Source organism: Drosophila grimshawi, unplaced genomic scaffold (assembly GCF_018153295.1).
Source record: "Drosophila grimshawi isolate 15287-2541.00 unplaced genomic scaffold, ASM1815329v1 contig_848, whole genome shotgun sequence".
Lineage (NCBI taxonomy): Eukaryota > Metazoa > Arthropoda > Insecta > Diptera > Drosophilidae > Drosophila > Drosophila grimshawi.
Window position 1 is genome coordinate 8,213,811 of NW_025063692.1, and position 14,986 is coordinate 8,228,796.

Sequence of the window (14,986 nt, forward strand, 5' to 3'; positions counted from 1 at the left end):
GCGGGTGGATGTGGTAGCGGGATTGCGAAATGTAACATTATTAAAGTGCACAGCGTATGCATCTAAATTCAAGTGCTTGCCAAGTCATTTTCATATTAAAGTTAATCCCAGTTGAGAGTTGAGTGTTGCCAGAGAGACAGAGAGAAAGAGAAGTACTCAAATTAGTTGTCTAATTTGTATTTCATCTATAAAGATAAACGCTGCCAGAGTTGAATGAGTTACAAACCTTTTTCGAGATGCAAGACGGCCTCCGATTTTAAGCTATTAATTACCTTGGTTTTAATCGTCGGAATTAAAGAAAGAAAAAAACGCATAGGTTTTCATAGGTTTTTTTTACTTTATTTTGCATGGATTTCAATTTTCAGTTGTTTATTACATATACATATTATTTTTTTTTGGTTTTTTAATCTCTTGCCATTTTGCATTTTCGCTTTTTCTTTATGGGGCTTGTTTTGATCAGAATTTACAATACAAATACAAACATTTTTTTTATATACATGAACATAGACAAAAAGTGGTGATATTTTCTTTATTGAGTGTTGTCTATGTTTTTGTAGTTTTGTTGTGAATAGTTCTGCATACTTTTTGAGTATTTTCACTCATGAACTTTTTTTTTCTTTCTTATTTTTGGGTTTTTACTTTCCTTTTTTTTATTTAAGGGGTATTTGCTTAGCGTAGACATTGGATGTATTACGTTTTCTTTATGGGGTTTTCACATGGATAACTTAGTTAACTTTAACTTAGCTTAAATCATAGCTGCGTTTAGTTGTTTGCTCTTTCTATTTTCGAATTTTCGCTAAAAGTAATCGTAGCTTATGTATTTATGAATATTTTTCTTATAGTCGTAACTTTGATTTGCTATGCGATATATCATATCATCCATCTCAAAAAAAAAAAATACATATCTTATTCCCTATATATATAGTAGTATTTTAAGTTTATTGAATATTTCCAAATGTATTTCTTTATCTCTCTCCCTGCCTCTCTGCTTCTGTTCTCATTTTCTTCTCCTCGCATTTTCACTAATACATTTTTGGTACGTATATTAAGTCAGAGTACGTCTGGGTTAGTCGGTAGTATTACACATATATGTAGATATAAACTTTAAATATATGTTTGTAGCAAAGGAGGGAGGGGAGCAAGGTTTCGCATATTCCCAGCCTAGAATACTAAAACGTTGTCGAATCTTGTCACAAAATTGTGTATGAGTTATTATTTATTGTGTCGTTTTTCTTTCTGTGTATTTCGTTTCTCTGTTTTTCATATATGCTGGTCTATAAGGATTATAGAGACAAATATGTACTCGTATATATGTATTTACTATTTGATATTTTTTTTTGGTTTTTTGTTTTTTATTTTTAAGTTTATTGAATATTCGAACACACATATATAATTCTTTCTTTGGTTTCCATTTTTAAATATTTTTCAATTGCATTTTGGCACATTAATATATTTATTCTGTTTAATTGGAATTCATACAATATCGAACACGGAATTAAGCTGATCTTGCACACACATACGTAATTTGTGAGCACACTCACACATGCATACATATGTGTATGTATGTGTATGTATACATATGCATATGGGGATGCATGCACTTTAAGTACTTCTAGCCTAGGGAGAGAGCGATGATTTGGCAGGGCTTGCCAACCAAAATCAGAAAGATAAGAAAAGCTGGGATTAAAATGGAATTCACTCATTTTTTGTTCGAACTAGTTCTTTTTATTTGAGCGTGTTCCATTTAGAGTAGCATGCGCTGGATGTTCTTTGTTCATTTGAACTAAATCCATGAAAAAATTGTTATATATGTTTGGCTTTTAAATTCATCATACTAGTTCATTTGAGTTTGCTAGTCAATCCATATTTTAGTTCATTGTTCCAGTTTGTCGTATTTGACTGCTAGCCAAAAGTGAACTAGTTTTAGTTTGCGGTATTTTTCGTTAGGGCTCATTCTAGAATGTGCAGCATTTTGTTCATATGAACTAGTTCCGATTCTACTTATTGTTTTAGATTGCTTGCAGGAACGAGAGAAGTAGCTCGCATTACGCCGGAAACATTACATAGTTGTTTTTTTTTGAGCTAGTTCCAGCAGAACCATACGCAGTCGCTCTGTCTCAACTCTTACTCGGAAAAGCAATCAAGTGTTGAAAAAAAAAACTTAAAATAGATATTTCTTAATTTTGGTTTGCTATGCAAACTTAATTATTCTTTGATCTTACGATCAATAAACTAGTTCGTGTGGCTCACTGTGAACCAGTTCACAGACTCATGGCAACTGTTGATGCATTTTGAACCAGTTCGTTCGCTTCTTGCTTTCCACCTGACTCAAAAACATGCTGCAAAATATGTTCAGCTCCACTTCTCAACTTACATCTATAGAGATCTATTTATGTACCTAATCAATTAACCAATAACGAAATAAATCAAACTCCAGCATAAGTAATAGAAATCAATTCCTAATACTTCAATTTTGAACAAATGGAGCAATGCGATAACAAATTGTGAAGAACACTACAGGTGCGAATATTTACAATACCGTAGTATTATGTTGTAATAACGTTAATCATAAATATGATTTGAGCTGCACATATACCATATGTATCATAGTATATCTAGTTGTATATACAGAACCCCCTAACCTACCCATACATTAAGTATAAGACTTAACGGAACTAAAAACACAAAAAAAAAAAAAAAAAACACACACTATTGGCTTAAGTGTATAGACAACTATGTATTATAATGGGATGATATAGGGATAAGCGAATTGGGTTTCTATCAAGTTGTGTACGATTATTTACGGTATGCAAATGATTGGGTTTGGTTTATTTGTATACCCTTGCAGGCACAAGAGATGATTTAAGAGATGAGTTAAGGTATCTTGATCTATGCCAAAGCAAGATCAGACTCCTTTTTAGTGGAGCTACCATAACAATCCCTTGAAACTATCTTGATCAGGGATTCATTTACGTTATCAAAAAACTCCCAACCCCAAATTGAAAGTGCAATTTGAAAGTTTTGTCTGCTGAAATCGGACTGAGTGCATTTACAATGTGTCTGCAAGGGGATTTCATCTTCGGCACACCGAAGCTATGTTTTTATTTAGCATACTTTAAGTAGCTAAAGCCTTTCACAAAAAATCCAAACAACATTTAAACATTGACTTTTATGGATTTTTTTCATTTCGATTCTGCAATTATCATTTTTTTTTTTTTTTTTGTTTTCTTTGACTAACGAGGTAACATTTAAACGCGTTTTTATCGATTTCCATTTAATCTTAACTACTTATGCGTACATGTATTTCTTCTTATTGAATAATGTCCAATGCAATACAAAGACTCAAAAAAAAAGAGGAAAAAACTCAATTGTAGTTGACGTTGTTTTGTTGCCTTAAGCTCCTTGTTTGTGTGGCATATTTTTGGTTGTTTTTTTTAGCCATGTGTGTGTGTTGTTGTTGTTCTTGTCGGCTCTTATTGTTGCTGTTAATGCATCTTTATAATTACAATTTAATGAAGCTAAAATTCTAAGGGCCCTTTGTAGCGGTTGCTGTTGGGCTGTTGCCAACGGTTCATCAGCCCTTGTTATCCTTGTCTTTGATCTGTCAACTGTACACTCCGCGTCCTGTATGGCGCAAGTGGCTTGACTGTCACCTTTTGTATTGCAGCACAGTTTAGTTGTTAATAAGACGAATACTGTTAGAATTCCTATGAGTGGCATTGTCCCTGGCCCATTCCTGCTCAGTGCCCCACTGCCCACGTCCGCCGCCTGGCTGCGGTCTTTGTACAGGCGACCATTCTGGTTGCGTGACCCATCTTCGGATCGATTGTCTTTGACCACCACCTCGTTCTTCTGAAGGTTTCAAGACATTTGAATGTGTGTGTTTTCATACAAAAATCTTTATTAATACGCATTCATCTCTCTTTGTCGGATTGTCTGAGTTTGTTTTTTTGTTTTTCACTTACCGTCACTTCATTGAGATCCTCTTCGCGTTGATTTTTTTTGCCAGGTCGCTCCATTTCTAAACGCAATAAAGGACAAAGGACAGTTGAAATGAGCAAGCGCTATTTAGTTGCTTTCTAAGTGTGAAAGTGCAAAGTTATGAACACCTCCTGAAGCTATTTACAATCTTTACTTTCTGCTAATCATTGTCCAAAGTAAAAATGTCTACGCAAACTGTTTAGCAAAAGCAATAACAATTTACAACTTTCTTGTAAATTGAACTGGAAAAGTTAAATGGTGTGTCAACTTACCGTATAGCCGTATGGTGCCTTCGGTATCCCCAATGCTGTTCTTTGAGATGCACTTGTAGCCACCAAAGTCAGACGATTGTAGTCGTCGAATGTGCAGAATCATCTCGATGGAGTACATGTTGTGCTCCTTCTCGGTGAGGGCATATCGCTCACCTGCAATAATCATTTCACCTGTGCCAGCGAAACCCAAATCGAAATCCAAATGAGTATGTGGCTAAATGGCATTAAATGCGATGATGCCAGCAAACTGGCCAAACCCAAACCCAAACCCAAACCAACAACCCAGCGCCTGTCAATGACCAAGTCGAAGTCGAAGCGCTCAAAGTTCCCATTGTGATGATGACATTTTTGATGCCTGCGGCAGCTCTTCTATCGGGCTGTCACGTTTGCAATATACGTCAAATGCACTTTACAAGCACCGGCAACAAGAAAACAGGAAAAATGAGAAATGCTTCAACTTCAGCTGCAGCTCAAGAAATCGCCCGGACAACAACAACCAGCCAGAAAATATTTGAGCATCGAACGCAAACCAAATAAAGACAAATTGCGGCATTGAAAGGGCTTTGGCTCTTTCACCGCTTTTCACTTTGTTCGAACGCTCAAAATCGCAAATGCACAAGGAACAGTAGCAGTAGTAGATTCGCATAAAAAAGTCACAATTACAAATACCCTGCACTTAATTCGTGGAATATTATCTAAATTAAAGAACGTTCTTCAAATGGGGAAATTGGTTTTTTTTAAGACTTAAATTTAGTTAGAGTGATCAATGTGTAGATTTCTAGAGCCTACACTCTGTATACCTTATAGGAATGTTTGTTCACAGGGTATGCTAACTAAAGGAATGCCCTATGTACCGGGCATTCCCAACTGAAAATAAAGAAAACGCCAATAAGCCAAAAAAGTAAACCCCTTGGTTTTAGGGGGAATGGGGAAGTGAACTTACCATTCTCGCGCTGCCAGTAATTGATGGCTTTTGGCGATGCCTCAACGTTGCAAATTAATGTGACATCCGTTAGAACCGGGGCTCCAACCAATTGATTTGGCACTTGCACCAGCGGATGAACTGTGTGAACAAAGAGTGAGAAAGAGCAAAAAGAGAGGGAAAATGAATGGAGGAAAGCGAGTTAGAGTGGTTAAGCAAGTTGGTCAACATTATCATCAAGCTGGCAACAAACTCCGTTAGCTAACTGACCTTGCCCCTATCCCCGCTGGCTGGCAATTAAGCTGTGAGTGTTGCAACAGCTTTTGTGATGCTGTGATTTCATGAAATGGCGTTATTTGTTAATGACAGCAGTGTTGTTCAACTGATACGATTTTAATTGAAAATGAATTATATTGCTGTTAGTAGCGGCCAAGCAAACCAGCACCAAACAAACGAGAGCACCAACTCGTGCTGAAACCCAGCCGAACGTAACCCAACTCAAACATTTCTCTTTGCTCTATGCCTTCTACAAATTGCACTTAGTTGAAGCGAGTATATCAGCTATGTGAGCTCACCTAATATGCTGCCAAAGTATCTATGATATGTAACATCAATACCGAAGAAAACAAGTTTCCATTTGAGTACAGCATATAAGCCAAACGAACGATCAAAATTATGCGCTTACATCAAATACTGTAGCATGCAACAAGGGAGTCTATCAAATATTATAATATTATTTCTTAAATGAAACTTGACTCACTTGCAAATACAAATTCTGTAAGTGCTTCGCTTTGAAGTTCAAATCAAACCAAATCAATATAAAAACATCACTGCCTCAGACCATTTATTCAACTATTTTACACCAATTATATATTGATTATTCTTTGTTCAACTGAAATCGGTCAAAGTTTGCTAATATAGGATTATTCAATGAATAAACGAATACAAAATAAATGAATATAAAATGTTAATTTGTTTAAAACTGCATTTTATTCAAATTTTTCAGCTACAAATGCATGCCAAAGCATTGAACTGGTTTTCATTACTTTGTTAGGGTATTTCTGGAACAGTTTAGCAGCTGCTTTGAGTTCGTTGCATGTGTTGTGTTTTTGCCAAGTTTTTGCCTTGCGTGTTTTTCGTTGTTTTTCGTTTGTTTTGGAGTTTGGATGTTGTCTTTGGCAATGTCTTGGTGCCCTGGTGCGGGTGCCAGTGATTTGGTCAGCGACCATCATTGTTTTTGGCTTTTCAACTTTGGCTAGCTGTCCGCCATCGCATGCCCCGAAATGTTGCACACCCTCCACCCCAGCCCCCAACACCCCAGCGTTTGCCCGCATTGGTTGCGTTCAACCGTTCATTATTGGTCAATTTATTGGAATTGTGCATGCAACACTTTCATATATGTGTGTGTGGCTGCCTGTACTGTGTGTGTGTGTGTGTGTGTGTGTCTATTGTGTGTGAGAGAGTGTGTTTTCAAATAATGTAGCATATGTCATGTGTTGTTAGCGTCGACTCGTGCTGTAATCCTTGCCTGCCAACCATTCTTCTTGCTTTTCGCTTCTGTTGTTTGTTGCCTCGTAGCCGTTGTTGTTATTTTTGTATTTATTTCAGTCGTTGTTGTTCTTGTTGCATTGCCTACCACTTATTGAAAATTCAATTTGTTCTAATAGAGTTTTGCAACTGCTGTTCGGTTGAAACGCGTTTGGGTAATATTTGTGCAATAATCGTTTTGAGGATTTTATGATGTGCTCAAATAGCTGATGTCCATTTGCCGAGCTTTGAATAAATCCATCCCAATAATAACTGACAGTTCCATAAATCTGCTATCATAGTTACTGCAGACTTGGCATGACAATATTTGACGTGCTCTTGATGGATTATGTGCCGATTCTGAGTGCTTTCGCCATCGAATTTTAACTTAACTTCTTTAAAATATGATTGACTCATCGCATCAGCTAATGAATAAAGTGATTATTGAATATGACACACAAATTAGCTAAGCGCTAGCTTGATCCAAGTGATGAATATTAATAGAAAATAGTATATCCATTCAGTTCTAGCTTAGTAAGTGGAGTCAGCCAGCTGTATCCGCAGGCATGTTTACAGAACAAGCTGTACTATTTATTGTGGACGTTGACTGAACTTCTGTCAATATTTGGTTAATTGAATGAAAAACAGAATGATGTGGCCCAGATAAATGATAGATTTATATTGATATATATTAAACAAATTTGTGATTTATTGAAAAAAGAAGAAGCAGTCTAACCGCTGCTCTCAGTGTTTGAGCCTTCAGAAGAGCTTTCAGAGGAGCTTTCAGTGGAGCTTTCGGTGGAGCTTCCAGTGGAGCTGCTGCTGCTTGGAGTGGTGCTGGTACTGGTGGAGCTGCTGCTGCTTGAAGTGGTACTGGTACTGGTGGAGCTGCTGCTGCTTGGACAATCGCATGGACCGCCGCCGGGTGGACCGCCTGGACCGCCGCCGGGTGGACCGCCTGGACCGCCGCCGGGTGGACCGCCTGGACCACGGCCGGGTGGACCGCCTGGACCACGACCGGGTGGACCGCCTGGACCACGGCCAGGAGGACCGCCTGGACCACGGCCGGGAGGACCACCAGGTCCACCTGGACCGCCTGGGCCACGACCACCAGGACCTCCAGGACCACCAGGGCGACCTCCACCACCCTGAGCGGCGGCGACAGCTACCAGAGCGAGCAGTGTAACAATTATGCAGATGCGCATTCTATCTATCTAGCGATCTATCAGCCAGAAATTGCAGTGCTCCTCATTCAGATTATTGGGCCTTTTATATGGCTCTGTCATACCGATGTCGTAGACTACGCGTCAGTTGTGTGCTTAGCTGCAACTTGTCTGCTATACAATGCATTGATCAAAACAAGTCATCTACGTCATTAGCATTCCTCTCACTGGCACACCCTTGCCGTCTTTTGCTGTCTTTCCCTTTGTTTACCCCAAAAGCAGCAATGTTTATTCGATGTGTTTATTTGATCTAACTAATCATGTGAGCAACTGCAAAAGTTCCGACATTACAAAAAACTTTGGATATTACTTAAGAAAGCTTCAAGTTGTTAGCTATGAACATGTACATCTAACGGATAAGTTATTGACTTGATAGTTGCTAGATATTCAATAGATAAGAACTACTAAGAAATGATAGGTAATTCCTAATATCACTTAAGATTTCTTAACGCTTACTTCAATTTACAACGTATCTTGTATTTGGCGCCTTTTTTTTAACTCTACATAAGTATAAGACGAATTTTGTCGTTTGGATTTGAATTGAATAACAGAGGAAAAAGAAGCCGATAAAGAAGCAAAGTTGTACCAAGCAAGCTTCACGTAGTTTGTGGTTAGAAAAACACCGTAGTATAAACCTAGGCCTAATTGTGACTAAGTCCAAATGTAATCATAGGTATTAGACATAAAGATGTGCTCTTAGAGCCACCTACCGCACATCAACAACAAACATTTTCTCTTTGTGCTTGCGGCGGGTTGATTTTTAAAGCCAGGGATCCACTTAATTTTCTGATTAAAATCAATCAAGCAAAGCGCTGAAGCAACTTAAGAAATCAAGCGGCAAAAGCCGTGAATGTGAACTGAATGTTGGGGTTGGGGGTGCTCTTAAGGGGGTTGGTGGGAGGGGGTGGTGTCTCCTTTTTTTTTGTTCTTGTTGTCAGTTTAAGACAACAAGACAAAAAGCAGAGGTGGAAAAGTAACGTCAAAGACCGGCATAGCAGAAGAAATCAGAAGAGACAGCATCAGCCCCAGCAGCAGATACTTTTGGTAGGGAAAGCAGTGTGTGTGTGTGTGTGTGTGTATGTGGGGGTGGGTGGGGAGGGGTAGTTGGGGTTTTGGGTCTGCTGTTTTCGCCCATATGAGTTTTTAAATTGAAATTGAGACGCAGTCGCAAAGGCAAAAGCAATAAAGGGGCAAGCGAGGGTAAACTGAAGGACGAAGGGAGGGGCGGTCGCTGGAGGAGTAGAAGCAGAGATTGAAGCAGACAGCAAATGACTGATATAAAGACAGACAGACAGAGAAACGTAGAGACGAGAATGAAATGAGAAAAGAAATGAAATGAAATGCGAAAGCAAAGCCAAAAAATTGGAGCAGATAAGCAAAAAAAAGAAGAAAAAAAATTGAAATTAATTTTTGCGGCGGTGACAGACGTTTAAGCACTGCGGTCGTGAGGAAGGGGTGGTGGTGTATTTGAGTAGGGCACAGACTGTGTCACACACACACATACACACATACCCAGCCCACACACCCACACATACACGCACACGTGCAGCAGCTCATTGAGGTGCGAACATTTTGGCCGTGTCAATATAATTTGTAGATAGGATCTTTTGCCTACGACACAGCTTCTCTCATTCACAACCTCACCCCTCTCTGACAAGAACACAACCCAAATTGTGTCACCACGCTGTTGTTATACCCTGTAAAAAGGCTTTAGCTTAGTTGGGCAAATGTGTTTAACGGACAGAATCATCAACTGGTTTCAACCCTATACACATTCTGATATTGATGTGGCTTTACTATTATTATTGGGGTTACAGTTTATTAGCAGCAGATCAGAGCAGGGTATCACACAGCCGGGCACATTTCAGTTCGAGCATTCATATTTGTTGTTCTTCTTTGTTATTGTTGTCGTTGTCGTTTTTTAACTTGTTTTTTGTTCCCCTTTTTCTTTGCAAAAATTTCATTAAGTTTAATGCGTTGCAGCAGCCACTGGCACGCATTCATCCCGCGGCGAGGTTTTTGTGGCATGGTGTGAGGGTGGTCGGCGCTGAGTGGTACGATGCGGTGGCAGGCAACTGCCCTTTGCAATTACCACGTCACATGATACACACGGCAGGTAAGGAAAAGCAGTTCAACTTTTACTACGAAGACGTGACGTTCGCCCAAACCGTCTAGACAGCACACTCTACATACGAATACAACCCCTTCCCATCCCTCACCGCCCATCCCCGGCAACACTCATTGACACCCTACGTTCCGGTAGCCGATGTCCTAATGCATTTGAAAAGTTTGCGTCCGCCACGCCAAATGAAGGCACCGGAAATCGGAACGGAAACACTTGCAGTTCGAGTTATTGCGTTATACTGCGGTTCCGTGGGGTGCCACTGGGCCATGGGTGTCGGGTGTCGGATGGCAGGTATTGGGCTTCGTAGAGTACAGTCTCGATCCTATACAGCTGCACGCACGCACATCCGACTGTGTATGTTAGCTATTATTAATATTATTATTATAGCTGCAAGTATTGGGGTTATAAATCAAAGCATTTGTTAGCAACGTCCCAGCTCGAGCACATTTATCAATGTGAATCCAAACAAGCGACGAATGCGCCGAAGCTTAAATGCCCTTCTAGAAGTACATACTGTGCTTAAGCGTAGGATAAACTAACCCAAAACTGAATGACAAACAGACAGATTTTGGTTATACTCGTATAATAATATTTAAGGCAAAGAAGACAAATTCAGATGATATTGTGTTTGGGTTGAATGTGTAACATGTGTCGTGACAAAACTGAAACACTCCTTGGCAAAGGATATCTAAAAGTGGGGTTAGGTCCTTGGCATACTCACAGTGCACCTGTAGCTTCATGCGTTTGCTCACGGTTGGCGGCACTCCATTGGAGGCAATGCACATGTAGGCGCCCATTTCCGATCGCGTGACTTTCGATAGCGTCAACATTTCGCCCTCCACTGAAATGGCTGAATGGAAGAAGGAATTTAAAGTTTGACATGCGGTCAGTCACTCAGCTGCCAGATTGTCGGACAAACCTTTGGTTTTCTGATGAGCACCATTGCGTGCGATAATATCGCGACCATCCTCGCGACGCCAAGTGATCCTGGGCTTGGGATGGCCGCGGGCGCGGCAGACGAGCTTAGCGGATCCGCCCTCGGGCACCATCATATCACCGGAAGTCTCCTCGTTGACTATATCCGGCGGAATGACCACTTCCAGTACGGCGGTCTGTAATGATTACAATTGCATATTTGATTTGAAAGCATTTTTTAATTAAAAATTTTTTAATTTTAATAAATTTTTATTCGAATTTTTTTTTTAGAGTTGTGACTTGGCTTAAATTACGATAATTATCGATTAAAATCATTGGTCGTTCATTAAGTTTGGTGTCATTGTCTGGATGCTTCCACAATATAGGCATAAGCAACTCATTTCTTTCGAATTTCGGTTGTTTAATTACAACTTTTATGTTAAACGTTATGTTTGAACAGCGACAGCAGTAAATGTAATATAACAAGCTATGTGATGTTAAGTGAATTTGGCTCTGCTCGTTGATTTTTAATGGTGAATTAATATGGAGCTGATGTCGCCGCTGTTTGCTGTACATCGTTGATACTGCTTCTGCTCTTGTTGTTGTTGCTTTGTTGTTGCTGTGGTTGTCGTTATTGCTGCTGCAGTTGACAGTTGCGTCATAACATAAAGTAAACGTCACAAAAACCTCAAACGAGCAGAGCGCGAAATTTATACGGCATGGCCAAACGAAGAGAAAATGTATTAAAAACCAAAAAAAAAAGACGAAAAATAAAAAAAAATAAAATAAGGAAAATGCCATAAAGGGTTAAAAGGCAACCAAGAAGACTGCAGAGGGCGTCGAACAGGCTGTTTGCTTTTTATTTGTCTCATATTTGCTTTTCACTCAATTCGCTTTGTTAGGTTACTTTTATTGCAAGCCGTTGCCATTGCTGCTGCTACTCCTGCTGCTACTCCTGCTGCTGCTACTCCTGCTGTTGCTTTTGTAAACGGCAGAAACTCTCTTTTACGTAACATAACGTAACGTAACGTAACGAAACGATGCGAAATGAAATTGCAAACACAATCGTTTTGCACATATCAACAACGGTCATTCATTCCTGCCACATGCTACGCGTTGCCAACTCGAGTTGACGAAACGTCAAAGTAAATGGCAAAGATTCGTATGCATTTCTGCTGTTTGGCACACTAATTAAAGCACAATACACGCACTGAACTCTTATTGACACAGACAAAATCCACTGTTTGTGGTTTAAATTGGTTATTAAAGCGCTGTACACAAACACACACATACACACATGTATACATATATAAATGCTTTAAATATATATATAAATATATGCAGCAAGAGCAGCCCCAGAGAAATTTCATTTCGTGTATCTGATTTTATTTTTTCATTTTCCGATAATACATTTTGCAGCAGTTTGAAATGTTCTTTCCCAAATAAAGAGAATGCCAAAGGAACTCACTGTGCAGAATTAATAACTGTCAATGAATTTGAATTTGATTTTAGCTAGGAGTTGCATAAGTGAATGTGTACCCATAAATACAAATACGGAAAGTGTTTTCAGAGTGTTATAGCTTTGTTTCCAATACTTGCTTTTAGATTAGAAATATATGTATTTCGATAAGCATCTCTAGCAGACTCGATGTAGACGTTTCCGTCTGTTTATATGCAAATTAGTCCCTCAGCTTTTGTCTTTTTGTAAGCAGCTCATATATCGGATCAGATCACTATATCGATAAACATGAGCTCTTGTGTGGAATCTTCGACATGCCTTAGATAAGACTTATTTCTTGTTTGTATTAAATTAGCCGCTCTGGGCAACACAATTCATGTACACTGTTAACTTTGTAATATTGCTAACTTGTTCCAACTTGTCCCAAGCGTAAATAGCTGAAAATGCATGGTGTCAAACAGAATGTCTGCAAAATGCAATCAAAAGTTGTGCCATTTGCATGGATATAACGCGTCTAACAATATGGAAATCAACTTGAATGGACTTATTGGCCTGGCTGACTAGAATCGATATCAGCTATTGCTCTAAACGAACCCCAGGTTGGAGCAACCAACCAGCAGAAGTTCTTTTTGTTAGCATATCTTGCAAATGTGCGATTGTTATCGATAACAAACAGACACGAGTCTTAAATAAATATATTTCTCTTTATGTTTCGTCTTAACTGTTATCGGACTGTTAGCTTATAATAAATATAAATACATATATAATATTGTTCCTTATGGACTGCCATCAGATTATTATCGATAACAGACACACACAATGCAGCATACTAATAGATAACATTTCATATTCAAATTATCGATAACTTATAGTATTATATTATATAATGGTTTGTGTGTGTATTGGTAATGGGCATACTTACTTGCATTTTCATTGGATCAGTATTGACCTGGCACATGTATTTGCCGGCATCCTCCATTTTAACGCTGCGTATGTTGAGTGTCCAAGTGTTGTAATCGTTGTGGGTAACCGATAGTCGATCATTGTTCGTTATCACGTGCTCGTGTATGGCCAGAATGGCTTTTGCATCGGCCTTTATCCAAGCGACCTGATGATGAACAAAATGTCAACGTTGTTGTAATGGTTGTTGAGTTTGTTGTGAACGGAGGCACATTTGTGGATTCATTCCATCGTTTCATTCGTTGCATTTCATTGCGTTGCGGCAGTTGAATTTGTTGTTGTTTTGCAAATTGCATTTTGAGTGTGCGAATAAAGTTGTTGGTGTTGTTGTTGGGGATGTTGGAATGAATTGCGATATCCATCATTATTGTCATCAACATATCATATTGTTAATGCCATTTATTTCGATTTGGCCCATTGTCATCATTGTCATTGTCAAACGCCGACAAATCGTTAAATTCGTGGCGAGTTTGAGTTTGTTGTAGTTGTAACAATTATTGGTCAACAGGCAGCGTCATCAACGCCGCATTCAGCAATTTCCGGTTAGTTTTTTTATTTTTTTACCAGTTTTTTTGTTGTTATTTTTTTTTTGTTGGTATTTTTTGTTTGGACGATAGTTGGGGTTTAGCCAGCAAAATCGATTTGCGGATGTATTAGAATTTAGTTGGAAGTTTCGTTGCGGCGCCGTTGCGCCAGTTGGCGTTGCCATTCGAATCGAGACGGATGCAGTGGAGGGTGTGTGGGGGGAAGTCGGTAGGAGGTGGTAGGTGAGTGGTGAGGGGGGAGAGAGTGCGGGTTTGGATAGTTGTTGTGTCAACGATACAAAAGTTGGCCGTCGTTGTAGTCGTTGCCGTCGTCGTTTGGTGTCAGTGTCGTTGACAATGGCGGCGTTTGGCACAGAATCCCCAACACAATCCACAATACCCAATTTCAGTCCAGGTTCAGGCGCCATCGTTTGGTGTCGTCGTCGACGTCGTCAGATGTCAGCGCAATTTGATGCCATTTTCATTTTGTTGTTTGTGTTGTTGGTGTTGTTTTTGTTGTTGTTGTTGATGCCGCAAGTTTTTGCAAGTTTTTCGTTTTGGCCAAGGATATGAAATCGGGGTTGGGATATTTCAAGTGCAATTAGTGGAATTGGGTTTTGTGGTTGGTCATTTCGTACGTTGTTGTTTGTTTGCGTGTTATTTAAGGAAGAAGAGGAAACATTTAGCAATTAGCAAACATTTGTCGCATATAAAACTCATAAGTATTGCACATATATATATACATATACATATGCATATATATGCATACATTTCATTTGTGCAAACACTGCTCGCTCGCAAATGATCATTGTATTTTGCAATTATTGCTTTTCGATTAGCTTTTGTAGTTATTAAAGAAAGGCGACCACAGTATTTGCACAATGATTACCAAACGAAACTTAAGTAAATCCATCAAAGAACAAAACATATATGTTTGGGTGGGAGCAGGTGCTGACTCTAGCGGTTAAACAGTTGGCAATTAAACGGCAAAGCATGCAACATACAACTAATACACTCACTCACTCACACACACTCACACACACACACACATACACACACGCACTTACACACAACTATA

The 14,986-nt window shown here is 39.2% G+C and overlaps 1 protein-coding gene across 1 annotated transcript in view; it reads right to left on the reverse strand.

Annotated features, from left to right (window-relative positions):
* Positions 1–3,211: 3,211 nt before the first annotated feature.
* Positions 3,212–14,986, reverse strand: part of LOC6565681 (protein amalgam) — a 33,444-nt gene continuing 21,669 nt past the window's right edge. Inside the window, exons 4-10 of the mRNA XM_001992269.2 lie at positions 13,347–13,532; positions 10,970–11,162; positions 10,772–10,900; positions 5,197–5,316; positions 4,254–4,424; positions 3,966–4,021; positions 3,212–3,852 (exon numbers count right to left, since the gene is read on the reverse strand). Of these exons, the coding sequence (XP_001992305.2) occupies positions 3,394–3,852; positions 3,966–4,021; positions 4,254–4,424; positions 5,197–5,316; positions 10,772–10,900; positions 10,970–11,162; positions 13,347–13,532 (1,314 nt within the window). The 3' untranslated portion in view covers positions 3,212–3,393. The remainder of the gene's footprint in view (positions 3,853–3,965; positions 4,022–4,253; positions 4,425–5,196; positions 5,317–10,771; positions 10,901–10,969; positions 11,163–13,346; positions 13,533–14,986) is intronic.